Below are 27,504 nucleotides of genomic sequence, written 5' to 3' on the forward strand. Positions count from 1 at the left end.
GTGTCTCAGTAATCGGTATTTGTAATCCACCTCTTCCTACAGACAAGTCATCAGTAGCAGGTTCAGAGGAGGCAGAGCCTCAGTCCCCTCCCATAAAGCCACGGGAGACACGGCAAAAGGCCGTGCAAGAAGCTCCTCCTAAGAAGGGACGTCGGTCACGACGCTGTGGTCAGTGCTCAGGCTGCCAAGTTCCAGAAGATTGTGGTGTCTGTACCAACTGTCTCGATAAGCCTAAGTTTGGAGGACGAAACATTAAAAAACAATGCTGCAAGTGAGTCTTGGTTGATGTTTTTCACAATGATTGTTTTATTCTCAAGTAGGTCTTGAATAACAAATTCACTTTAATTACATTTTTAAGAAATTAAAGTTTGAATTTTGTCAACAGGATGAGGAAGTGTCAGAACTTGCAGTGGATGCCCTCAAAAATGTTTCTTCAGAAGCAAGGCAAAGGCAAGAAAGACAAGAAAAAGAACAAGTTGTCTGAGAAGAAGGAGGGTCTCAATCCGGTAAAAGGACCGATTTTAGAGTCTGTCCCTAAAACTACTCCTGCACCACCGAAGGAGGAGCCTCCCCGCAAAAAGAGCGAAACTCCTCCACTCAAGTTGGCGGAGGAGAAGTCCAGACAGCAGCCTTCATCGAAGCAATCATCTCCAGCCCTCGCATCTTCCCCTGCCCCGGTTGAACCCCCTCAGGCACCCAGCACAGTCACAGCCCAGACTCAGTCTCCAGCCCCGTCACCAGACGCCAAACAGCTCTCAGTCTCAAGCAGCGTCACCAGTAAGAAAGGACACAAACCACAGCAGTCTGTACCAACCTCTTCCTCCTCGTCCTCGTCCTCGTCCTCTTCCACTTCATCATCGTCTTCGTCGTCATCGTCTTCTTCCCCGTCATCTTCAGCCCAAAATTCCCCCTCCCAGTCTACGCAATCACATCAACCATCACAACAGCTGCAACGGCCTCTTACAAGTCAGGCGCCTTCAAAAAAAGATGCTTCACCCAAGATTCCTCTGAGCGAGCCCAAGAAGAAGCCCCAGCAGCACTCATCGCAACAGCCGAGCGCAACCACAACTCTTTCAGATACAGGTAAACAACTGGTCACACTTTTTGCAATCTATCAAAGTTGGAAAGGTCCAGTGTGTAGGATTTAGGGGGATCAATTGGTAGAAACGGAATATAATACAATTAGTATATTTCCTGAAGTGTATAATCACCTGACAGTAAGAATGACTGTGTTTTCGTTACCTTAGAATGAGCTGTTTATGTCTACATAGGGAGCAGGTTTTCATCTTCAGAGATTACTATGTTACACCAACATGTTTCTACTGTAGTTCAGAACAGACAGACCAAAGACTAAAAGGCGCCATTCACGTTTTCGCCTCGGCCAGTGTAGTTAGTATCCCCTTTATGACAAGCCTGTCGGAAAAACACTGATCTATTTTTGCATTAAACTACTTTATTTGGCATATTTATCAGTTTAAATCACAGGGTTGGTTTGTTTTGGAGAAGAAGAGAGTTCTGATAATACTCTCAGCTCTGAAAATTCAGCTCCTGGTGAAAACATCCTGAGCATTCGGATCTTAAGTTATGAGAGAAAAAAGGAGAGCGCACATTAGCAAGTGCTGGGCTAGCGGACCATCTGCGATATGCCAAACAGCACATTAAATTGTGACATGAAACGGCTTTATTTAGTATTTCTACTGGTTTAAATCATTGTCTGTTTGCTTTTGAGAAGAGGAGACCTGCAGATAATTCTTTGTGCAAAAACCTCCTGAACAATAAACACTGAAGGAATTCAAACCAGGAGAACTTTCAGCTGGTTATAATCTGCAGTCCTCACAGCTTTAATCCTCTTTATTTACTTTCAGTCTAAATGTGTCGTTCGTTCTGTCTCTTTTTCATAGGTGAATCAAAACAGTTGAAGAAGCCAACTTCTCGCTCTGTTCCTCCGTCTCCTAAACAGAGACCAAAAGACAAGGTAAGAAGTAGTCATTATCCAGTTACGTTTTCTCACATAATTCACATCAAAACTTGTAGATCATGTGTAATTTCTGATATTCACCCTCCTCTGTCGCTCTCCTCTTGTCTGCTTAACATGAGAAGCCGCTGACCACTAAACCCCCCAGCAGCAGTACTTTAAACTGGCTAAGCACTCCCTCGACTAGGGGCCAGGCGAAGCCCAGAGCGCCCTGCGACGGAGTGCATCGTATCAGAGTGGATTTCAAGAGGGACCATGATGTGGAGAAGGTGTGGGAGGCTGGCGGCCTCAGCCTGCTCACCTCTGTGCCTGTCACGCCCCGGGTGCTCTGCTTCTTATGTGCAAGCAGTGGAAATGTTGAGGTAATAAAAATAGTCATTGTCTTTAAAACTTGTTTGCCTTTTAATTTGTTGTCCTTTTGTCAGAGCAGTCATTAAACCTATATTCTAACAGTCTCTGTCTTTCTCCCCTGTGTTTGTTACGTCTCTTCGTAGTTTGTCTTCTGTCAGGTATGCTGTGAACCGTTCCATCTCTTTTGCCTGGGGGAGTCGGAGCGCCCTCTCCAGGAGCAGTTTGAGAACTGGTGTTGTCGACGATGCAGGTTCTGCCAGGCCTGTGGACGCCAGCACCAGAAAACCAAAGTAAGCCATTCAGAACAGTTCTGTTCATTTTAAAGCTGCACACAAAAGAAGCTCAGTGTGGAGTGACAGTGTGTAAAGGCTGGAGAATCTTCCCTAGAAAGAAGCCTGTTAGCTTTGCCAACAGACAGCTCTTAATCAGCTTCCTGGATTCACGCCATGAGTTTATTATTTATCTCAAGTCCTGTGTAAAATGTGCATTGGGCGAGTCTTGTATGGTTGTCACTTTAGGATTTTCATAAACATGTTTGGTCTAAGTAACATAATCAACTTCCCGTTGGATTGTTTGTCCTGTTGGTGCATGTTAATCGTTTTTTAGATTTGTTGGTTATTGGTCTTTAAACACCAACACGTCTGCAGATGATCTGAATGCTAAGAAACTAGAAATAGATATTTTCTAAAGGGCATTACATCACTTTTACTTTGATTGGCTTTCATCTGCGACCAAAGAACTGCCTCAACAGCAGCAAGTCTCTGATGCTCTGATTCCTCAGCAGAGTGTGGCGCTAAGAGCCTGAAATCTCAGCTTCTGGTGAGACTTCTGGAATTTCAAACTGCTGTACATACATAATATCATGCAAAATCTGTGCTAGATGATCTTAAAAATCGTACTTTAAAGTGTCCTGTGGAGTTTTCTTGCAAACCAACAATGCAGGATTGTCCTGTATTGTTTACATCCATGTTGTACTTGAAAGCAGTCTTCTTCCTCCCTGCGTTTGTTGTTGTAATCCTGTGTTGCCGCGTTACCACCACCTGTTAATCAGTGGAATAGTGTGAAACCATTGGCAGAAATATTTATCTACATGCAGATGCAAGTGCACCCTCGTGCAGGTGGACAAAAACAAACAAATCAGGGAGCCACACTTACACAAAAATCTTGCTCTGTATCTCTACTAGTCGTCAAAAACTTCACAAGATACCTTTAATATATCTTTTTATGCAGAGAAATAGAAAGTCTCATGAAACAATTGTTCACTTGTCTGTGGATATTTAATTTTGGTATGCATAAATGGCTCTTGGTTTGCAACTGGAAAAAACAGCTGTGTCTTATAAACAGAGATGTTCTGAAATTCCAAATAAATCGATACCAAATACTGTTCCGATCCATTAAGCAGCGAAAAGCGAAATCCCATGTTTTCGACGAGTGATGAGTTGGCCATCCAGAACCATAAATCTAACATTTTTGTTGGTTATCGTTGTTGCTTTTGGGCTCTTTGTGGAATTTGATGTGTCGTTGGAATGCAGGATTTTAGGCAGTATTGGAGGCAGCGGAAAAACTCTAATTATAAAGTTAATTGTGACGACCCAAAGCCAAAAGCAAAAACTTTACTACAGTTGTCACTAAGTGGCTGTCTACAAACCCTGCCAAGTTCTATGCAGCTCACATTATAGCTACATGGTAATGCCATTGTTAATGATGGTCCATGGTTTATAAAGCCCACGATGAATGTAGCAGTTAATAAACCAGGTTTTGCACAGTAGTTAAACCTTTGCAGAAAATTTTAGATTCTCTCACCCTCTAGAAAACATTATAATGTTGAATCTAATTTGTTCATTCATGCATTTCAAAATAATGCTAGATGGCTGGGGTGAATATTACTAATTTGGCTACTTTTGTCCTCTGTCACTGTAGCAGCAGCAGCTGCTAGAGTGCAATAAGTGCCGTAACAGCTATCACCCGGAGTGCCTGGGTCCCAACCACCCTACCAGACCCACCAAGAAGAAGCGAGTCTGGGTATGGACACACACCACTCCTCCTTTAGACTCCTCTTTTCCCTCTCACCTTAATGTAACTCTAACAGTTTCACCGGTGTCTGACCAAACTTTAACATTACGCTCACACATTTTTCACAAACCTCTCCTTTTGTTCACACATTTTTACGGACTCTCACAACAGTGTTACTTACAGTAATGGGACCCTCTCACAGGCCGTGTCTATGAAAACATTTTACTCCTCTCATAGTGACACTCTCACACCATTCCTGCTCTTTACACAACTGCCTGCGAGTTTCTGCCATGCAGTCACCACCTTGTTTTTGTGTTTTCAGGTGTGCACCAAGTGTGTGCGTTGTAAAAGTTGTGGAGCCACTAAACCTGGGAAGTCCTGGGATGCCCAGTGGTCACATGACTTTTCCATGTGTCATGACTGTGCCAAACTCTTTGCTAAAGGTGAGTGACAAACGTGCAATCCAAAATTCTGTTCACTGTTGAGGAGTCAGTACACATACTGGTGTTCTTCCTGAGACTAAACAAGAAGGATTTCTTAAGAATCTGACTTTGGAAGACTTCATAAGTAACTTCAAGCAGATACTGGTCATTAGAATAATAACATTTGAATGGTCTAAACTTGCCATACCTGTCACCTTCTTCTCACTCAGGAAACTTCTGCCCACTGTGTGATAAGTGCTATGACGATGACGACTACGACAGCAAGATGATGGAGTGTGGCCGCTGCAACCATTGGGTTCATGCCAAGTGTGAGAATCTGACAGGTCAGTAGCTACATCACCAATAATTGCTTTTAAAATACATTATTTGCTACGTTTACATCTGAAGTCCACACCACGCCAGCATTTCCGAAACCCTAAAATGTAGACTTTTGAAAACGCTGCCAAATGCCTTTTAATTTGAAAATAATTGTGGATTGCTTTTTAGTCTGTACAGAATAGGGTTTTTTATGAGCTACACAGACTATATCTTTGCAGCGTGTGGCTGCTACATATCGAGTTTTGCCAAGTAACAGGGGGCAATAGTGCCAGGTGCAACCACCCCAAAAACGCCTTGGAAGCGTATCCGGAAAGACAGCTGGGAGCACCTTGGGAGCAGGACTGCGTGGGCTTTGCCAAAAGTGACATTGACGAGTGGTGTGAATTCATGCCTTGAGTGGACTAGTTGAGAATATTTTAGCTTTTATGCGTGCCCAAAACCGCCCAAAATTAAGTTGCATAGCAGCAAGAGAGGAGCGCCCGTCTCGGTGTGATCGCCCTCATAATGCTGTTGGTTATGCAGGATTTTGAACAGTGAGATATGCATTTTTTAGTTTTTTCAACAGATACTCTTTTTCACACAGTTCTATGTAGCTCTCACCTGTTGGACGGCCGCAGAGCCTCTCAAAGAGAAAAAAAAAAGACAAGCAAAGTAAAAATGTGGCTTCCTTGGTCAGTGTAGTAGCTTTGGTTGATTATGACGGACGTGCTCCGCTGCGCCTCGCATGCCGCAGCAAACATGTCGCAGCGCGTCTGTGTCCCTGTGTCTGTGTATTTTGGCCGTTAACAGTGGTTTGTCACACCTGTATCATGTGACACTTTTCCGGAAACCTTGTCTACGGTAAATCTCAGTTAGCCAGTGCTGTTCTTCCTCCATAACATTTCCTTCAATGAAACAACCAGCTGCAGTGTAAACAATATGCTCCATGTTAACACCGGCATGTGATATGTGTTTCTCCAGTGTGTTAGGATTGACAGTTATTTTTCTGAAATGGTGCTAAAACACCGTTCCACTGTGTGAATGGACCTCGTTTTCAAAAAAATCATATTTTAAATTGAATTTGTGTTGACATAGTCTAAAATAAAAGTTTACTGCTTATTCTTCACATGCAGAGTGAAGTGTTTAGTATGCAGCAGTACTTGTTGCGCTTCACTTGTCTTGTCAGTTGTCAGTGCGCGCACGTGCACGCGCCTGTGTATATGTGTGTGTGTGTGTGTGTGTGTGTGTGTGTGTGTGTGTGTGTGTGGGGCTGACTGACAGGCCATCCTGTGAGTGCTGTCATGCTGATGAGATGCTGAAAGACCTAATAATGGGAGCAATAATGACCTGTCATTTTTTTCGCTGTCCCCCAGACGAAATGTACGAACTGCTATCAAAGCTGCCAGAGAGTGTTGCCTACACGTGTACCAAATGTACGGAGCGCCATCCGGCTGAATGGAGGACGGCGTTGGAGAAAGAGCTTCAGGGATGCGTCCGCCATGTCCTTACTGCACTGCTTAACTCACGCACATCCTCACACCTGCTACGTTACAGACAGGTTAGACACACACACACACACACACACACACACACACACACACACACACACACACACACACACACTGCTGCTTCTTCTTCTGTGGTTTCAGTTCAAATTGCTGTATTTGAAATTATAGTATACATAGATTTGTATTCATTCCTTTACTAGTGGTGTACTTGACCTTATTATATTGCTGCACTCATGGATATAGAGTAAACACTGATGGGTACACAGACATATTCAGTTACAAACAGCTGAAGCTCCAACCACAGCTAAAATAAACATAACAGTGAGATCTTTACTCAGCGTAAATCTCTGGCTTTGGGACAGGCGGTGAAGCCTCCAGAGCTGAATCCAGAAACAGAGGAGAGTCTTCCATCTCGTCGTTCACCGGAGGGCCCAGATCCTCCAGTCCTGACAGAAGTCACCCCCACACCTCCCAGTGACTCCCCTCCAGACCTGGAGTCTGTTGAGAAAAAGATGGATCAGGGTCGCTACAAATCAGTGGTAAGTACGTTATCTTTCGAGCAGTGTCTCTGCTGTTGTGACAAACTGGAGCCGGCAGTTTCAAAAGACCATTAAAGTGTGTTGTATACCATATGTGTGTATGTTTATTGTACATTTATTAGAGAATAGAAGGGATCTATGCAGGCTGACAATGTTTTCCCGAACATGAGAAAATCTTTTTGCCTTATGATTTGGAATAATAAAGGTTCATTCAGATGTCATCACAAGCTCTCGCAGAGCAGTCTGTATTTATAAGAGTCACAGCTTTAAAGCGTTTTTAATAGTAAATTTCAATACGTGTCCTGGTCTTGCGGTCAGGCCTGTCTTGTACAATGGTAAATTAACACAGACATCTACTGCAGTGACCTTTCCACCAGTGTTCATCATCACTTCACTGTTTTAACAATCACTCTCTGCATCTGCGTGTCTGCTCTTCATTTCTCTCCCAGCTGGAGTTCAGTGATGACATCACACGAATAATTCAGACCGCCATTAACAGTGACGGTGGCCAGCCAGAAAGCAGGAAAGCCAACAGCATGGTCAAGTCTTTCTTCATTCGGGTAAGATCCATAAATCGACTCCGTCTTCTCAGCACCACTGAAAACAACAAAATAACAGTACAGCTCACAAGTATTCATAGATTCCACTGAAATTCTTAAATTCCAATGACATTAGGACAGTTGTGCACTTTTGGGTCATATCAGTCAGTTTAAGTGCTGTTTCTCAAGTTACACAATGTCATATTCTTTGCAGTTTCACACATAATCACACACATGCTCATAACCTACTACTATGAAATATTCAAAAGCTGTTCAGTGATTGAAAGGGGAGTTATAATTTCAGCTGAAAATTTAATTAAAAGACTTACAGTGTTCGTATCAGCAGGAAAAGTTGTGGAGTAAAACTGGAGTCGGGTATGTGGGTGTATGCATATATGATGCATAAATTAATTAGAGTATAGGGGTTAAATTGATAATGAAGCTGCTTAATTAATGTTCAATAACTTACGTAGAAGGGGTGGGATGAAATAAGTTTGTACCTCTTCTTACTCCTTTCTGAATATGTAAACCAAGTCGTCGTGTGTTACAATTTATTTTTGCTTTGTTTTTAATCATGTGTAAATATTAATTTTTTGGTCGGTCGGCTTGTTTGTATAATCATTTCTCATTTTTCTTTTTGACATGTTGAAATAAAATTTAATTTTAATTTTGATTAGGGTGTTCCTGTTGTAGGCATAGGTTAACAGGGTGTCCACAGGTCTTTAAAAAATATAAAAAAGTCCTTAATTCAATTTTTAAATATTAGGCCCTTAAAGTTACTGAATAGTCTGAAATGTAAATTTGTGAGGCCTTCTTTTTGTCAAAATTAGGCTAGTTCTTCTGCATAAAAGTCAACATACCTGATGTTACAAAACCTTAAACCTACAACTGAGCCTATAATGTCTTTTTACTTTGTACTTGCACTTAACTGATGGCAAAATGTAGATTAACCTGACTCACTCTAGTAACCCTGTTCCTACATCTACCTCTGCACGATGCTGCATATATAGTTGGAACTTTATACTTACCTGCAATTCTTGGATAAAAAAATAATTTGATTAGAAATAATCGTGAAAAGGTCTTAAAAAGCATGAAAGGTATCGGATACCTGTAGACACTATGGTTCAGTATTGTGGTCAACAGTGTAATTAACCAAAATCTTGCCCCAAATGTAGCTCTGTGCAGGTGCTTTATATCAAATGTTTTCTGTTTCAGCAAATGGACCGAATCTTCCCGTGGTTCAAAGTGAAAGAGTCCAGGCTCTGGGAAAGGCAAAAAGTCTCCGCCAAGTGAGTATCCATCACACCGTAGTCAGTTCACTGTACATAATCCAGCTGCTCTGAGTAACACGTAAACTTGTGCTTTTGGTTTAAGATTATTTTCACAATGTTATGATGTAACTATTTAATGTTTTATGTAGATTTTTTTGTACTTCCTGTAGCAATTTTGCACAAAAAAATTGTGGTATTATAAAGCAATGGAAAGTAAAGCCATAAAATCAGGCAAAAGTACTAGACAAAAAGTTAAAATGTGAGCTCAAACTGATATGAGGAAAGTCACAAAGAGATTTTTTTAAGACCCCTAACAGGCACTGCTTTCAATGTTAGTGGTACTGAGAAGTGTGTGATGTGCTGTTATTTTCCAAACTTGTAGTGCGAGTTACGTTCATAATGACAGAGAAGAAAATTCGAATTTAATACTCCTGTAATGTGAACCCGTCCAAAGGAGCTTGGTGAAGAACTGCAGATTTCAAGAACTTCAGGTCTATAATTATTGAAATGAAGAGTAAGATGTGGTTTCTCTGGGACAGGCTGTACCATCATCTGTATATATGAGGAGAGCAGCAAACTAATATTTATAAAAATGTGTGGGCTGACTGTAACAACAGCCTCGAAGTAAAAAGAGTGAAAATAACAGCCAAGAGGGAGGATCAGAATTTTAGTTTGTCACTTTATCTTTTTAAGTGGTGAGCAAATCTGTTTGATGTTCAGTTTTGGGAATCACAACTAAAACACTCTCTCAGCCATAACATAAAAAAACTGAAGAGGACTCTCTCAACAGCTTGAGACATTCATGAGTGGATCAATGAGGTTCTTTCAAAATGCCTTATCTGAGGACAGTGACTGTGATTAAAGGTACCAGTTAAGTTTTAAGGTGCAGTAATGACATTGATTTCAGTTTCTCTGATTTAATGAGCCCAGTGAGCAGCTGAGTGACGGATGTAAGTGGGTAATAAATGACTGGAGGCCTTCTCTCACAGAAGTACTGATTCATGTGATTATTATAACATGGACTGAAAAGTCAACATCTATATTTTTATGTAAATACTTGAAAATACATGATTAATGAAGTTGTAGTTAGTTCTTTGTCTGTATAAGCATGTGAACACTTACCTCAAACCTATCCATGGAGGACAGCAGCACTACTTATTAGTGCATTTGCCTTTACATCAATAATGAATAATGAAATTATCATATTGAATAATTGATGCTGTTTACAGATCATTTGACATCATTACAAGCAATAACTCAAAGCTTATAGCCCCTGTTTTGTGGTGCTCTACTTTGTATATGAATGGTATGTTTACTGCTCTGCATATTGGAAGTTTTCCTACACACACACATACGCGCACACACACTCATTCACACTTTCTCACTCACTCATTCACAAACTCTTTCAGTCACCAGCTTACTTAAATTTAGATATCGGCTTTCCCAGACCATTTACTCTGCCTGTCCTCCAGGCATTGTGGGAGGCAAACCGTAACAGTGTCACATTTCATTCAAAGGCTCTTTGATACATATTTGTGGTCTCATTATGGTTTACTTGTCAGTTTGGACTGTTGCGTTATGAATCAGTGCTTCATCCCAGGAAACCAATGATCCATCCAGTGGATCCTGTGGCCATCACTGGATTTAGATGGCTCTGCTGTCTTATTATATACGAGACTTCACATCACATCAGTTATCCAGCCTTGCTTGACTTAGCCAAACCTTAAAGGTCCAGTTCACTCAAAAACCAAAAATGAATATTTTTTTCTCTTACCTGTAATGCTGTTTCTCAGTCAAGATTGTTTTGGTGTGAGTTGGCGAGCGTTGAAGTATCGGCTGTAGAGTTGTCTGCCTTTTATCCAGTATAATGGAACTAGGTGGCACTCAGCTTGTGTTGCTCAAAGCGGCAAAAAAAATACACTGACAGCAATGTCTCTTTCCAGAAATCATGACCCGGTTACTCAAGATAATCTACAGACCTTGCTGTGAGCAGTTTCATGATGGAACATTTTTTTCTGCTGAACGCCTGCCAGCTGTATCTCTGTACAGAAGGGAGCATGCATTAACTCATAGACGAAAGGCTCGTGCTTGTGACAGTGTGAGATGTAACCATTAATATCATCCCCTTTAGCTGCGCTGTGATGTTTGCTAGCTTGGTGGTTCTAGGTGAGCTGGCAGTAGCTTCCATCTTGTTCCATTAAATATGAGAGAAGGCAGACATCTCCACAGCCATTATCTCCAACACTAGACAACTCACACAAAAACAATCTAGCTTAATAAATAGCACTTCAAGTAAGAGGGAAAATATGTATTTTATATAACTTGGCATTGCTCCTTGCAATTATTTATTACTGCTTGCATACTCCTTTTTGTTGGTGACTGCATGTAGGGGTATTTTCTATGCTAACAAATCAAAGAGCTTGCGCATGAGTGGTGTTAGAGAAAACATTTTCTCACATGAAGACATCAGCCTATTTTATATCAATTTAGGCTTTTTTTTATTTTAAAACTTTTTTTCTACACTTCTGTCAAGAAAATGTAAACATCACATGTATGGTTATTAGAGTCTTCCATACTTACAAGTCGATGTGAGGGTCGAATGTCAGAGGGATGACGTATGCTGTAAAGCCCTCTGAGGCAAACTCTGATTTGTGATAATGGGCTTTATAAATAAAAGTGGCTTGACTTGACACACGATAAAGGAGTGGGTGGAGCAGTAGCATTTGATTTTTAGGTGAATAAACATGAATATAAATATTTTCAGCCACCTTGTCAAGATTAAAAAACACAAAGCAAGACTGAATTTTTACTTTTTATATTTAGGGAAAACTCCTTTCTTTGTCATGGAAGCTGCCTATCGATTAATCTCGAGTTTTGCAGATGATCATTGTCATGTGTAAATCCCCATCACGCAGACTTGACCCTGAATTGTGTTCTTGGAGTCTTTCTCATGCCCTTAGGCTTCAATGAAGTTGTAAACCCAAATAATGACTTTCGTGTTTATTTTGAAGTTCTCTGGGATTGTACTGTTGTTTATAACAGGCAATAAGGGAATCACAACTTCACATTTCACTCAATCATCGTTGGTCCTGAAAGGACGTAAGTTAATAGTGCCTGTCTGTGGATGCCGTTGTTCTCCAGCAGTGGGCTACTCCCGAATGCTGTGCTGCCTCCGTCCCTGGACCACAACTATGCCCAGTGGCAGGAGAGACAGGAGCTTTCCCGCGCTGAGCTCCCCCACCTCATGAAAAAGATCATCCCAGCTCCTCGGCCCAAAACCCCAGGGGAACCAGATTCTCCAGCCTCCTCTCCCCCTCTCCCTCCATCTCTGCCACCACCACCTCCACTCCTACCTGGTAAGGCAAACGGTAAATATGCTGTATGTACAAACACTGTCATGCACATCTTGTCACTCACTGGTTTTCATCTAAATTCTTCTCTTCAGATCGTGAAGACAGCCCAGAGCTCCCTCCTCCGCCAGGAGTTAGTGACAACAGGCAGTGTGTTCTCTGTCTGAAGTATGGGGACGAGAACACAAATGTGAGTTCAGAATCTGCTCTGACACTAACACACATAAGAATCACTTTGTGTTGCCTGTCTAATATGCCTGTTTGTTTCAGGAGGGTGGCAGGCTGTTGTACATCGGTCAGAACGAGTGGACTCATGTGAACTGCGCCCTGTGGTCTGCCGAGGTGTTTGAAGACGACGACGGCTCTCTGAAGAATGTTCACATGGCTGTTCTCAGGGGAAAACAGCTGGTAAGACACTTGTCCTTCACAGGTTCCCCCTCTATTGTCATTGTTTAATTATCGGACAGACATTTACAACCTGTTGTCCTTTGTATTCAGCGCTGTGAAAAGTGTCAAAAGCCAGGGGCCACAGTTGGCTGTGGCCTCACCTCTTGCAAAAGCAACTACCACTTCATGTGCGCTCGCCAGTGCCACTGCGTCTTCCTGGAGGACAAGAAAGTCTATTGTCCAAAGCACAGGGACCTCATCAAGGGAGAGGTAAGAAAAAATCATTACTTACTATAAAATCTAAAGGTTATTAATACATTTAGATGGCAGCTACCTTGAAGGAAGATGGTTCTTTTTTTTCTCCTCACCTTTTCTGTGTTTGTGTATTTTTTCTTCAGGTGGTTTCTGGGTTTGAGGTGACCCGCAGGATCCTGGTGGACCTGGAGGGCATTAGTCTCAGGAGGAAGTGGCTGGCAGGATTGGAGCCTGAAAATGTCCACATGATGATAGGTAGGTCAATGTTGGTGGTGGCTAAACGTCCTTCTCTTTGACTGACTCCCAGTGTGTCCTGTTTGCTGATTTAAATGTCATCATTTCAGGCTCCATGACCATTGATTGTTTGGGGATACTGACTGAACTCTCAGACTGCAAACGCAAACTCTTCCCTGTAGGATACCAGTAAGTTTTTAAATACCGTTTCATTTATCTAAAAAGACTTGTCTTGTTATTTTTAGTGCCATCATTACCATTCTCTCTTCAATTAAAGTACATCTGATTGCTGGAGGAAATTTAAAAATGCAGACTGAATTAATTCTTTCCTCTCTGCAGGTGTTCAAGGATGTACTGGAGTACTTTGGATGCTCGAAAGCGCTGTGTGTACACCTGTAGGATCCTTGTTTGTCACCCACCAGTGATAGAGTCTGACCTAAAAAACATGATGGCTCCGGAGGATAATCGCACGATAGCCCACAGCCCACCCACCATAGCAGGTAACCTACATGCATCACTATACATAATCGTGATTTTTTGTAGTTCAGGTTTCAATGTGTTATACCATTCATTCGAGGGATGCGAATCAAGAACGTCTGAGCTTCTGAATTCCTTTTATTGACAGCAGTATGTTTTTCTGCCAGTTGCAAAGCAGAGTCTTTAAACTCATGCATCTACAGTGCTGAAAACTTTCAACAAGGAGTCATGATGGAAAGGAAAGAAACAGTACAAAGTGTGGTGTCATTTCATCATGAAAGATGACAACAGTGCTGCTTATGATGTCTGTAAAATTATCATTTCACAACACGCCTGTTACTGAGGCTAATTACACTGTTATAATAATATTATAGAATTTTATAATAACATTAGTGCTGCGCAGAGAGGCTGAGCTAATATTTTTTTAATACTTCAACAGTTAAACAGTGGATCTTTTGCACACCTGAGTCAGATGCAAGACTTTTTTTCATTCCTTTTTTTTTTACACTTTGCTTAGACTGACAAAAAGTTTTAAACTAAACTGTGTTTTGTGACAATTTTTTCTAGACTTTCCAGATCCATTTGAATCCCCAAGGCGCTCTGACACCCTTTCCCCCGCCAACACCCCCAAGCTCAGGGTTTACACAAGGAACCGGCACCCCAGCTACCCCCCTTGTCAACGCTCAATAGGCCCCCGGCCTATGCCCTCTCCAGGTATGAATATGTATCTCTTTTTTGATTTAAAACAGTTTCAAGAGGTTGTAGAATTACAGATACATTTGATATTTCTTTTTCAGAATCACTTTGAAAATAATTATATTTTAGGTGAATGATAGTCTCAATTTTAGTTTCCAATTCTCTTAATTTTACAGGCGGTACGTCTCAGCCCCAAAGCCATGAGATCGTGACAGTAGGAGACTCCCTGGTGAATCCCGGCATTCGGAACATTGACTCACGTCGCCACAGCTCCCCTTCTCTCCCTCCCTCTCCCCACCAGCTGAACAGACAGAGAGGAGTTACCTCCCCACCTCAGATCGTGTCAAGACCCCTTACCTCACCCCCTCCCCTCATCCCCTCCCCTGCCAGAGACCCTGAAAAATCCAAACATGCCAGCAAAGACTCAAAGAGTCCAGTCCACAGAGATGATGAAAGAGGTAGACTGTTCTCCACAGACAGAAACAGACAACATCCATCCAGAGACCACGGGGTGAGAGATGCAGACAAGGGGAGGGTGTCGAGTCAAGACCAACCTTCGAAGGACTCTGACAAGAGCAGATCATCCAGAGAACTTGGGCAAAAAGACTCTGACAAGGGTGAAATAGCAGCCAAAGAGCCAGAAAAGAGGAGATCGTCGAGTAAAGACTCAGGTCTGAGAGAATCTGAGAGGGGAAGACCTCCAAGTAGAGATCCTTTAAGAGATTCAGAAAAGGGGAGACAGTTAAACAGAGAGACAGAGAAGGGGAGGCAGGCAAGCAGAGAGTCGAGCAATAGAGAAACCGATAAAAGCAAATCATCTTCAAGAGATTCCAGCTATAAGGAAGTGGAAAAAGCGAGGTCTCTCAGTAGAGATGCAGGGCAAAGGGACTCTGAGAAGCATAGACAATACAGCAGGGAAACAGGAAAAGACTCAGGTCAAGGTAAAGACAGACCATCTAGCAGAGACTCCGACAAGGGTAGACCTCCCTCTAGAGACTCCAGTTATAGAAGCACAGAGAAAAACAAAGACTCTGGCTCAGGGAAAGATAATAACCCCGGCAGCCAGTCCAAACAGGCAGGAAGTGAGAGTAAGAGCCCCAGACTGGCACCTGCAGGCTCAGGCCAGTCGTCCCCTCCTGTGGGCACCGCCATTCTCACCGGTCAGCAGAGAGGAGGCAGCACCAAGCAGACTGACAAACAAGGGAAACACGCAGGCAAAGAGGATGTTTCTGCAAGTTTGTTGCCTCGTCATCGGGCCACCCCCACCTCTACCATTGCCCAGTGTAAGGACAAGCTCAGCTCAGGGAAGGAGAGTAGTGGTAGCACTGGAAATTTAATGCCAGCTTCACTCCATAAGGACTCTGTCGTAGGGAAATCTGGCACCCCACAGTCTTCATTTCACAAGTCCAATGCACGGAAATCAAACGATTACACATCAGGTCCGGCTGCTGCAGCAGCTATGAAGCCCGTGTGGCCGTCAAGGACACCAGCAGAAGATGACAAGCGAGGCTCCATGCACCTGGCCTCCCCAGCTGCAGCCCCAGCTGCCAAAGACAAACACCCCAAAGGTAAGACAGCAGGCAGCAGAGAGGTGTCCAAAGACCGTGAAAGAGAAAAGACTCTCCAAAACAGCAACAGCAGCAACAAAATTCCACTTCTCAATAACAATACTAAAGCTACAGGCAGCTCCAACACACACATGACAAACCCCAGCTCTCACAACAGCAGCAATAGCAAAGCCACAGTGCTCGGGAACAGCACGAAAGCCCACGGGAAGGCTCAGGGGGAGAAGCTTGAGAACCAGGGAGCAGACAGGTCATCCTCAAAGAGCAGAGAGAATTACTCCTGTCCTGAGAGGAAGAACAGCTCCAGTCTGGACACTTTACAGCAGCTGCAGCAGGGCGGTTTAGCTCCAGAGAAAGGAGTGAAGACCTCCTCACAGTCTCACACCAAATCAACACCTAACCAGCTGCCGTTTTCCTCCAGAGAGAAAAAGAGATCAGCTAATCCCCCAACTGTACCTCCACTAAAAACTGACATCAAGACTGACCCTAATGGGACCAGCACTGTTGGTGGTATTTCCTCCTGTCCCACGACCACCACCTCCACTGTCTCTCCTGCCGGCCAGGGGACCCGCCGCTCTTCCCGCTCCGCCCTCTTCTCCTCACCCTCTGCCAGCAGCAGTGACAGCTCTGAATCTGACACCCCGATGCAGACAGAGGAGGAGGATCTGCGCAAGGAGCACTCACGCAGCGAGCTCCGAGACCACCGCAGCCTCCTGACTCAAGGCACAGAGGATGAAGGTGACGGCCCTGAAGATGACCACGACAGAGGCATGGATGATAAGCAACATGAGGATGACAGCGACGGATCGGGGTCGGCCAAGCGGCGCTACCCTCGTCGCAGCGCCCGTGCACGCTCTAACATGTTTTTCGGCCTCACGCCATTCTATGGCGTTCGCTCATATGGTGAAGAAGACCTTCCTTTTTACGGCAGTGGGGATGGAGCTGGGGCGGTGGTTAAGAGGCGGACCGGTGGGCGCAAGAAGTCAGCTGAGGGGCAGGTGGACGGAGCAGATGATATGAGCACCTCCTCTTCATCAGGGGACAGTGGCGAGGATGAGGACAGCAGGATGAAACAGAGGGGTAAAGACCCTTATTACTACAACTTCACCCGGACAATAATTAACCCCAGTGAGGGCCTGCCGTCGATAGAGGGGATAGACCAGTGTCTGGGGAGGGGATCCCAGCTTCAGCGCTTTCTAAAAGACGAGGAGCAGCAACAACAGAGAGTTCAAGGAAAAGCTGAAGAGGACATGCTGAGTGCTCTGTGAGTACACACAATTATTTTAATAAAATCCTTTATTAGAGAAAATTAAGTATAATATTAGGGGATTAGTGAGACTCTTTTAGTTAGCGATTTTACAGAGAAAAGTCAACTATTTCTATAATGCAACTAATATTTCTTCATTTTTATTTATTGAGTCTCTTTTCTATGTGTTTTTGGGGCAGGGGGGATATGTTGTGGCCATGTGCCGTGTTTGGTGTGCTTGTAATAATGTAAAACCAGGTTATATGCACTTTCGGATATATGTATGTTGTGCACTGACAATGAAGTTACACATGAAAAAAAAAAGGTATTACTGATTATTTTCTGTTGTGTCTAATAATGTCTTGTCTCTGCTGTGTTCAACAGGACCTTAGGCAAGCAGCGTATCGGCCAGCTGGACGGCGTTGATGATGGCTCAGAGAGTGACACCAGCATCTGCACCACCAGCACCACCACCACAACAGCCACCTCCTCTTCCACGCCACATAAGAGCGCTCCGAAGAGAAGGGGCAGAGAAAGGCACACTGAGAAACATGACTCCCATGGCTCAAACAAGGAGGCAGACAACAGCAGTGGAGCTGTGAGCGGCAATACACGAGAAGGCAGAAAAAACCAGAAAGAAAACTGTCTTCCTCTAGGAGGCGGGGTCAAGTCCCAGCCACAGAGTCAGGGTCAGGATCCTTTGGAGGCACAGCTCTCCCTCAGCACTGACCTGCTTAAATCAGACTCTGATAACAACAACAGTGATGACTGTGGCAACATTTTGCCATCAGACATCATGGAGTTTGTCCTCAACACGCCTTCCATGTCCATGCAGGCTTTGGGTCAGCAGTCTGAGCCGTCCTCCTCAGAGCTGCTCCTGGATGAGAGCTACGTTGGAGTGGACGTCAACCGGCCCAAAGACATTCTGTTTGATGACTTTTCCCAGCAGCTGCCCAGCGCCGAGAGCGGAGGCGTGGTGGAGAGCAGCGTGAATAGCTCCATATCTGTAGAGGAGCCGTATCTTCCCTTGGAGCTGCCGTCTGACCTCTCTGTCCTGACCACACGCAGCCCCTCGGTCAGCACCAGTCAGAACCACACCGCCGGGAGTCTCATCTCAGACACCTCAGACCGCACTATGCTGGGCCTGACCTCCGACCCGGAGACTATTAGTGGAGAAAAGAGTGGGGACAAGAAAAGAGCAGGGTCGGGTGTATCACCATCTGAAAATCAGCGCGATACTACAACATTGGGAAACAGGGACACACAAGTCACAGAGGGTCACATGACTCCCGAGCAGTTTATTCCCAGCCCTGCCATTGGCCAAGTGGTTGAACCTCAGAGTAACCAGGATGTTCCCAGGAGTTCTGGCACCCCTGGTTTGCCGAGTTCACCCTCCCTGCCTCTTCAGGGTCAGAAGTATCTCCCGGCTGCAGCTGCAGGCAGCCCCAGTCCAGTCCCTGGCCCGGGACCATCCCAGGCTCAGGTCTCCAGCCCAGCAGTCATCAAACCGGGCCCTGACAAGCTCATCGTGGTCAACCAGCAGTTCCAGCCTCTCTACGTTCTTCAGACCGTCCCTAATGGTGTCACCCAAAAAATAAGTGCCACAGGAGTGATGGACACTATGACGCTTACCACAGGGTTGAACACTGCTTTATCCACGGCCCAGCCAATATTTCCTACTGGCAGCAAAGTCCTGGGCACCATGGCTCACCCCTCCCAGATTCACACCTTTACAGGAGCCACACAGACGAGCTTCCAGACAGGAATCCCCAGCACCACCTCAGGGCTTCTCATCGGGTTGCCCCACGACCAGCCCCAGATTCTGGTCTCGGAGGCTGGTCGGCCTCACGAGCTGGGTCCCAGTGTTGCCATAGTGTCCAGTCCCTCCTCCCTCACTTCCTCTCCGACTGTGCTCGCCTCTGCTCACGGAAAGAAGAGGCCCATCTCTCGTCTTCAGCCAAGGAAAAGCAAAAAGCTGGCCCGCTCCAGAAGCCAGCCTACTCTGGCCCCGTCTGAAGTGGGCCCCCCCAACATGACCCTCATCAACCTGTCTCCTCCTCAGATAACAGCGAGCATCCCAGGTCAACCTGGTGGCCTGGTCGAGTTAAGCGCCCTCTCTGCCTCTCAGCGCAAGGTCCCGAATATTATCAAGAGACCAAAATCGGGCGGGGTTATGTACTTGGATCCCACTACTCTCCTTCAGCAGAGGATTCCTGGCACCGCCCAGCCTGGAATTCTGGGCCACGATTCCTCCACTCACCTTATACCTTGCTCAGTCTCTGGTCTTAACCCCAGTCAGTCAGTGCTGAACGTTGTGTCTGTGCCCCCTAGTGGTGCCACTGGCATTCTTGCACCAGGATCAGTCTCCCTTTCCACCCCTGTCCTCAGCTCGACTGAGATCACAGGGCCCATTAGCAACCTCTTGTTCAAAGCCAGTCCACACACCCTGGGCCTGTCAGATCAGCCCATGGTCCTTCAGTCAGCAGGAGCTCCTCTTATGTCACAGCTCGGCTCCTCTGTGCAGACAACTATAGCCAGCAGCATCTGTGTCCTGCCCTCCCAGCAGAGTTTCAGCATGGCCGTCAACCAGCAAGGAGAGACAGAAGTCAGTAACGTCCACTTACAGCACCAGTCTCAGCCGATTAACCGAGCCCAGACTGTCGACTCCAGTCCAAACACCACTGTTGCTTTAGCCACCCCTCTGAGCCCTGCCAAGGGACGCGTTGTCGGAGTGTTCACCAAAACACAAACCTCCGCACACTCGCAGAGCAGCAGAACAACTCCCATTTCCAGATCGTCAGAGCACAGGCCGCCAAACTCCTCCAGTTCAGGAGCTGATAAAGGCAAACAGAAAACAAAGAGGAGCAGGCAGAGCTCAGATACGACCGGCGTGAAGAAGCTCAAGGCCTCTCAGGAGGAGGAGCACCACAGTAACACCGCAGAGCGACATCACTCAAACCCAAGGTGAGACCGTTATTAATCTGGCTGCTTGAGATGAATCGTGTTTTCACTTCATTCCTATTTACATCAAGAGATATGAAGAATTAGCAATAACCTCTTTAGATGTGTTTTACATAACGAATTTGACATTGAGAACATTGAGACAAGTTTTTTCTTGGTTTGGTGTTTGGTAATAGTTTTTTTTCTTTGATGTCTTCATAACATTGAAAGAAATAATAGAATACTTTTGTTGCGGTCCTCTAACTTCATCTAAAATGTGTACAGAAATACATTAAGTACTTGTGAATGCAAGAACAGGATCGTCACTGAATGCTTACGTTTTTAGACACTTCTCTGTAACGAACAGATTATCTGTACAAAATGATGTTTTCAGTTGCTGTGTACTATAATAGAGTTTTGTTCCAGGACAGAGAAGTGAAGTATCTCACCTTGACCGAATCAATAATTAAAGTATTTTGCATAAGTTCCCATTTTGAACCTTTCTTATCCTCTTTGCAAGCAGTTCCAAAGAGCTGAGCTCCCCTGAACCTATGGACATGGGCAAGCCTGCAGACAAGACAGCCAACAAAAGGTATGGAGTCAGCCAAGCCAGATGCCATTTTTTATGCTAAATATATACAGGATTCCCAGTCATGGAATTATTGTAAAAGTATGGAATTAGAGAAAGTGTTCTCCAGGCCTGGAAATGGTTTGGAATTGACAAAATGTTTTGAAAAAGTTTTAGATAAACATTGCCTTGGCTGTTTATAAAAATACCAAAACATATCTAATTTAAATGTTTTAAATTGAAATGTGTTTCTATTACTACTTATTTAAAATCTTGTTCTGCACTGTGGGACCATTGCTACATCACTAGTGCACATAGACCAGGCCAGTATCGTGTGGTCGCCCGGCCGTGTCACAAAACAAGTCACGTCAGGAGAGAAACGCATAAATGCAGAAAAACTAGATAAGCCAAAATAAAGATTCCAAAACACAAATCACCTAAAAAATACAATAAAATGAATATATAAACAATAAGTTTACAAAACAATATAGACGCCAAAGTCGCAACAACATAAAGTTAAAAATTTAATCTAAAAAACGTCAGGACACAAACGTGATTGATTCTGCTGACTGATCCTGCTGACTCATTCTGGAGTCCCCTCATGGCGCCTCAATCATGCTTCGCTGCCGGCAAACAGGGCGACACTGTCTTCATTTCTATAATCATTATTATTATTACTACATCTAGATATTTGCTTTTACATGCTTCTCTTAACCAAACCTTTTGTCTTGCAATAAAAACGGATGGAGAATTTCACACTGAGCTTTGAGGCTTGTAAGATACAAGAATACTTACTGTCAGTGTGGTAAATGGCTAAATGATGCTGGTGACAGTTACTACTGATGGATCGCTTATGTTAGTTTGAGTGGGAGGCTGCTGCACTTCAGTTAGACAGTACAGCAGCATCACTGTCGTCTCCAACCAAATCTCAGCCTGTAGATCAAACCGTTGGCTATAAGTTTAATTTAATAATGTTTATTGAGTTAGGACAGTGCACATTAATCAACATATCAGCAGTAAGCATCAATGTTAATATGCCGGAATTAGCGCAATTGCTAAATTTCATCCGTAGTCCTAAGGTAGGCACCGTAACAAACAGCTACACATACAACTCATAGAACAGTCCACAGACAACACATCACAAATGGACACATTGCATTAAATCAACAAAACTACCTACAATTTACAGAAAAAACAAAACACAACTATATGATAGGCTAAAAAAACATGTTTGTTATTTACAGATGGCACTGATATAAATGATACCTTGTAATTCCACTCAGTTTCCAGGTATCGTACTGAGTTCCCAGTTGTTCAAGAGCTTTTATATGGATTAAAATTATCTGGATTTCGGAATCCAGTATTTTGCTATCTAGGATCAACTAATCTTACTTTTGTGCATTTTTTTCAAAGCAACATCGGATTGGATCAACCTGCTCCTGATTCCAACTTTCCAAGATTATTTATTGTAACTTTTAATTATTTTTGTCTGATCCTGGGATCAGAATAATACTGACATTTTGGGTCAAAAGTATCACAATCCTTCTAAAACGTTTGAACAACACAAAGCGAAGGTATGATCCAGATCAAAACAAAAATTGGATAACATATTTAATCTGATTTCAGAATTGTTTTTTTCTTTTGAACAACACATGTTTAAGATTTGATCCAATCTGTCAGCTGAAATCCAATCAGATTACTTTTGAGCAACTGGGTCCATGATCTATACGCTGTGTTAGGTCATGTGCAAATGCCCAGGAAGTGCCTGTTTAATCATGCATGAGTGTATCTCTGTATAAACCTAGCTACTTTTAAACTGCTGAAACAAAGTCATGGGAATAGGATAAAATATTTTGAGTTAAGTTTTGAAAATTAATTGGCAAAAACATTTGGCAACCCTGTATAAAGAAGATTTCTCATATTTTTCTCAAATCTTTTTCAGTGTGCTCAGTAAAAAGAAGACATCTGAAGGTCCTGTGTTACCAGGAAAAGTCGTGGGGAAAGACAAACCATCTGCAGCGGGGGGAGCAGGGTCTCTACCTGTGGCCTCACCACCGGACCAAGACGGCAACAGCAGGGATACCGGCCTGGATAGCAAACCCAAGAAGGGCATCATCTTTGAAATCTGCAGCGAGGATGGCTTCCACATCCGCTGTGAGAGTATCGAGGGTGAGAGAAAACGACCTCCCCTTTACCACATTTGTTAATTTTATGTTTTCTCATATGAACGCCAGATACTGAAGTCCGGACATTATCTGGACTTTCTCTTTCACACATGAAGCACACAACAGGAGATTGTTCGTGTCAGAAGTGATCCCACCTACCAGAAATACTTTGCTTCAGGCAAGGGATGATCCCTGGGTAGATTACGCAGATTACTCTACGGTCACGGAGCTAGTTCATGATTTGGTCAAAAACAGCTTTATCAATTTCAGCTTCAGCCCTAACCAGCGTCATCTCTCCAGTTAGACATTTTCGTTTGTCGTGTTCATGTAAATGACCCTGCTTCCTCACCCTTTTATACTTGATTTCTGCCAGTTTTGTACTGACTTTCTGATGGAGATGTCATTAACATGCCCACCTGCTGTTGTGAACTCTCCAGGCAATGAGCTCCTCTATTCACACATTGTTCATGAGGGCATTACACAGACTTTGTACTAGGAGCTGGTAGATAAAGTCTTTTTAATGATCTGTCCAACTGGTTTGGACATTTGTGTTCTCACATACAGCCGCTGCGGTTAATGTCTAAATTTCAGGTGTGCAGTAATGTGTGAAAGTCAAAAAAATGTGTTTTTAAAGTTTATATAGCTATAATGAGTGGCTTGTTGTACATAATAGAGTGCGCACAGCTGTTTGCAGTCACAAGGAAACAATGTCCTATTTGTTGCAAGTGATTATTACTGTACATACAAAGTGCATTTTACTGCCTGACTGCATTCAGTGTTCTCTGACAGAACAAATAAATTAGTGGAATTGGTTTAATTTCACATACACTATACATGTATTAATATAAAAAAACAAAAAGATTAAAACAGGTGATGTTGATATAAACACTGGACATAAAGCGTGCATGAAATACTGAGCTGCTCTCACTGCCTGTGTCTTTATAGAGGCTTGGAAATCCCTGACTGACAAGGTGCAGGAAGCCCGCTCCAATGCTCGACTCAAGGAGCTCTCTTTTGAAGGTGAGGCACCACTACATCGCCAAACAAAGAAAAACAGATATGTCAGTGCATATGCAAACGATTAGTTGTGAATTTGTTGCTCCTGCCAGGTGTGGATGGACTGAGGATGCTAGGAGTTGTCCACGAGGCGGTGGTCTTCCTGCTCGAGCAGCTTTACGGCTCCAGACACTGTCGGAGCTACCGTTTCCGCTTTCATAAACCAGAGGAAACCGATGAACCTCCCATCAACCCCCACGGGTCGGCTCGCGCAGAGATCAGCCACAGGTTTGAAAGGGACCAACACATATGCACGTGTTTATAGGATATTGTGGAGTTTGTGCCAAGACAGTTGTTCCATAGCGGGTCCTGGATGGACAGCAGCCTGCTATGCCAGAGCCAATCGTAGCAAACCGACTAATAATAAATACTGTATTACTGTACTGTACTGTAATACTGTGTTGCACACAATGTTATCATACAATGCAGGTAGTTTGAGCACCACCTGAAGATGACTCTGTGTTGGGATAATGATTCGTGTGTTAATAGGATAACCAAGAGCCTTCTATCTGTCTTTAATGCTCCATGTTAATACATTTGTTTTCATCAAACTTGTCATCGAACCAGTTCTGGATCCTGTTTTGCTTTCTGACAGCTGTCTATTCCATCGGTTTGCCTTCCAGGAGGTCTGTGTTTGACATGTTCAATTTCTTGGCCTCAAAACACCGCCAGCCTCCTGAGTACAGGCCGCAGGAAGAGGATGATGATGAGGGGCAGCTCAGGACTGCCAGGTCTGTTTCAGCACACACAAAATCTCTGTTATGTATTCACAGTAAATACAGTCTGTCTTTTTTTTGTTGATGCACCACCTGATTTTTTTCCTCAAAGAGCATCAGTAAAGGATCATCTTTTTCTTATCATCCAAAACCAAGAGATTTAACAGTTCTAACTATAATTTTGTCAAGGTGGTGTCATAACACCATAACATTTCTTTCCGTGCTGTTGTTGCAGGCGTGCGTCCATTGAGCTACCACTTGCGGTGAGATTCAAACAGCTCAAGGCCACCTCAAAGGAAACTGTTGGAGTCTACAGGTTAGATCAGCGGTGCTTAAACTGTTAATTATTCATAAAAAATAAGCAGGGCGGTCCCAAATGCCCAAATGATTTTTGCTTTTGGGTGTCTCTGTTCACTAAGACCAGTCCACATTGTCTTTATTGTTTTTAAGGGTAAAATTTGTCATCTGATGTGGTTGTCCAATTAAAATTTTTGAAAGTTAAATCACTTTTCATCCATCATAGCATTTTATTGTTAATCAAAATTAACTGTGCGCTTTCACCAACTTAAAGGAAAGTATCGATACACTTTGAGGTAGAAAAAGGCAGATGTCAGCATTTACACAAACAGACATCCCCTCCAAAAACTGTTTCCCTTCGCAGGTCTCCAATTCACGGCCGAGGTCTGTTCTGCAAGAAAACCATCGATGCAGGGGAGATGGTCATCGAATACTCTGGAAATGTCATCCGGTCTGTGCTCACTGACAAACGGGAGAAATATTACGACGGAAAGGTGAGCTCTTATGAATGAACTCTGAGTTTTGAACATATATGAAGTTGATTATTTGGAGAATTAAACCACGTAAATAAAAACCTCTGTCTTTTCTTTCCTCAAAGGGGATTGGCTGTTACATGTTTCGCATCGATGACTACGAGGTGGTAGACGCCACGGTGCACGGCAATGCGGCCCGCTTCATCAACCACTCCTGCGAGCCCAACTGCTACTCTCGGGTCATCACCGTGGACGGCCAGAAGCACATCGTCATCTTTGCCTCTCGGCGCATCTACTGTGGGGAGGAGCTCACCTATGACTACAAGTTCCCTATTGAGGACGCCAGCAACAAGCTGCCCTGCAACTGCGGAGCAAAGAAGTGTCGCAAGTTCCTCAACTGATGTGTAAACAATTTTAAAGAGGACTGCAAATCTTTTGAGCAGCAGTGCCACGATGTTCTGAGGTCCCGCGGCACTGGCTGTAATCTCCTGGGTCTGGTCCACGTAGAACTACCGCTGCCACCTGGGCGCAAGCTCTGTCAGTGTTTCTGCTTCTGGTGTTGGCAGGACACAGCAGAGGCAGTGGTCATACTGTACATACAGGAAGGGCCATTTTGGAGGAGGGGCCACTTGTAGAAATTCCAGCATATTGTGCCTCCTTTTGTCTCATTAACATTTGGCATGGGAAGTTTCACCTTCAGAGGTGAGTAATGAAACGGATCAAGCCTTCACAGCATCGCAATATTAACTTTATTTTACATTTGGATGATAAAGTTACCCCCTCAGAATTTTTTACATTGGCCCATCCTCCTTAATTTTCTATAAATATGTTAGTCCGCTAATGCTGAGATGTGAACATAGAAGAAAAAAAAAATTCAAAGAACTTGGTTCCATTTTACACCAAAGTGCAATTTGTTGAAAGGGACTTGGAACAGTAATTTTACAAGAAAGAAAAATTAGAAACTTGTTAGAGTTTTTTTTTTAATTTAAAATCTCAGTGTCAGCTGTTATTGATGCACATCTCCCTGTCTGAATGTGCCCTGATGCCTTCAGAGCTGTTGTGATTTACTGGAACCTTCCCCTAACTGGGCTTTTTTTTTTTTTTCTAAAAAAAAAAAAAAGCTTGCAGGTGTGTACATTTAACACTGTAAATAGGAGCTGCTTGTGTCGAAGCAGCCTGATGAGAGCTGTACAGGTGGAAACAGCAGGGGGAGCAGTGGCCACAGAAAGGAAGAGAGAAAAAAGAGACGAGGGGGATAGAAATGTAGATTTGTTTTAAAAGCAAAAGGTTATTTTTGGCCGTTTGTGTAAAGGCTGAAATCTGAGGTCGATACCATCCGTTGTACTTAAAATGACTTTCTGACAGCTTGGTAGCTATGTAGACATGTTATTGATGGGATTAAGCCTCTGGCCTGACAGAGCGAGGCAGCTAGAGATTCTGGTGGACTGACAGCCAAGGGACTGGAGAACCCTACTGATGTGCTTTAGTAGATGTATTTATAATTGATTTTTTTTTTTTTTTTTTTTTTAGCTGTGATCCAGAAACAGCCATTGATCTCACTGAAACATACAGACACGTGCATGCTGCCGTTATTATCAAACTCGTTTTTGGTAACAACATAATCACGTTCCAAATTACAGCAGCAGAGAGAACCAAACATCACACCCTTGAATTGAATTTTCACACAGCTTGTTTTCTTCTTGGCCTGTTGTGATAACCATTACTATGGAAAATGTTTCTTTTTTATTTGTATTAAGTCTTTTAAAGTCTGTTATCTTGTCTTTTTTTATTATGGACAGGGAAATATCATGCTTGCTTTTAAAAAAAACAAATGTAAATAATGTATATTTTTCTACAAAAAGACTTAAAAAGCACTCACTAGTGAATAGCACTTAATGATGGTATTTATATTTTTAAAAAAAATCGTATTTATTTTATTGCCATTTTTGTAGGAAATAGAGGTTTACAAACACTAATGCTTGGTCTTTATGTTTTGTATTCCGCTGCCTTTTCAAAGTTGTTTTTTGTTGTAATTTTTTTTTTTTTTTTTTGTAGCCTGAATGTTTTCTTTGATTCCAAAGACTGACACTGGTCTGTGGCTTGGTCCCGTTGAGTTCAGTCCACCAGTAGCTCTTTTATCTAT

At 43.4% G+C, this 27,504-nt stretch overlaps 1 protein-coding gene across 6 annotated transcripts in view; it reads left to right on the forward strand.

Annotated features, from left to right (window-relative positions):
• The window catches only part of kmt2a (lysine (K)-specific methyltransferase 2A), a 46,572-nt gene extending 19,407 nt beyond the window's left edge, over positions 1–27,165 (forward strand). For 2 of the 6 annotated variants that reach the window (XM_042486338.1, XM_042486342.1), the window contains exons 5-34: positions 43–271; positions 386–1,083; positions 1,902–1,975; positions 2,101–2,337; positions 2,470–2,616; positions 4,247–4,348; positions 4,662–4,782; positions 4,992–5,105; positions 6,453–6,637; positions 6,950–7,126; positions 7,576–7,686; positions 8,881–8,954; positions 12,078–12,292; positions 12,382–12,476; positions 12,557–12,694; positions 12,785–12,943; positions 13,072–13,183; positions 13,273–13,351; positions 13,502–13,662; positions 14,207–14,353; positions 14,512–17,164; positions 17,531–20,110; positions 20,607–20,678; positions 22,597–22,823; positions 23,765–23,839; positions 23,929–24,103; positions 24,499–24,606; positions 24,827–24,907; positions 25,253–25,382; positions 25,487–27,165. In XM_042486338.1, coding sequence (XP_042342272.1) covers positions 43–271; positions 386–1,083; positions 1,902–1,975; positions 2,101–2,337; positions 2,470–2,616; positions 4,247–4,348; positions 4,662–4,782; positions 4,992–5,105; positions 6,453–6,637; positions 6,950–7,126; positions 7,576–7,686; positions 8,881–8,954; positions 12,078–12,292; positions 12,382–12,476; positions 12,557–12,694; positions 12,785–12,943; positions 13,072–13,183; positions 13,273–13,351; positions 13,502–13,662; positions 14,207–14,353; positions 14,512–17,164; positions 17,531–20,110; positions 20,607–20,678; positions 22,597–22,823; positions 23,765–23,839; positions 23,929–24,103; positions 24,499–24,606; positions 24,827–24,907; positions 25,253–25,382; positions 25,487–25,762 — 9,752 coding nt within the window. In that variant the 3' untranslated portion in view covers positions 25,763–27,165. The remainder of the gene's footprint in view (positions 1–42; positions 272–385; positions 1,084–1,901; positions 1,976–2,100; positions 2,338–2,469; positions 2,617–4,246; positions 4,349–4,661; positions 4,783–4,991; positions 5,106–6,452; positions 6,638–6,949; positions 7,127–7,575; positions 7,687–8,880; positions 8,955–12,077; positions 12,293–12,381; positions 12,477–12,556; positions 12,695–12,784; positions 12,944–13,071; positions 13,184–13,272; positions 13,352–13,501; positions 13,663–14,206; positions 14,354–14,511; positions 17,165–17,530; positions 20,111–20,606; positions 20,679–22,596; positions 22,824–23,764; positions 23,840–23,928; positions 24,104–24,498; positions 24,607–24,826; positions 24,908–25,252; positions 25,383–25,486) is intronic. The other 4 variants (XM_042486339.1, XM_042486343.1, XM_042486341.1 and 1 more) reach the window with 4 other exon arrangements.
• The last annotated feature ends 339 nt before the right edge of the window (positions 27,166–27,504 follow it).

This window comes from Plectropomus leopardus, chromosome 5, assembly GCF_008729295.1.
Source record: "Plectropomus leopardus isolate mb chromosome 5, YSFRI_Pleo_2.0, whole genome shotgun sequence".
Classification (NCBI taxonomy): Eukaryota; Metazoa; Chordata; class Actinopteri; order Perciformes; family Serranidae; genus Plectropomus; species Plectropomus leopardus.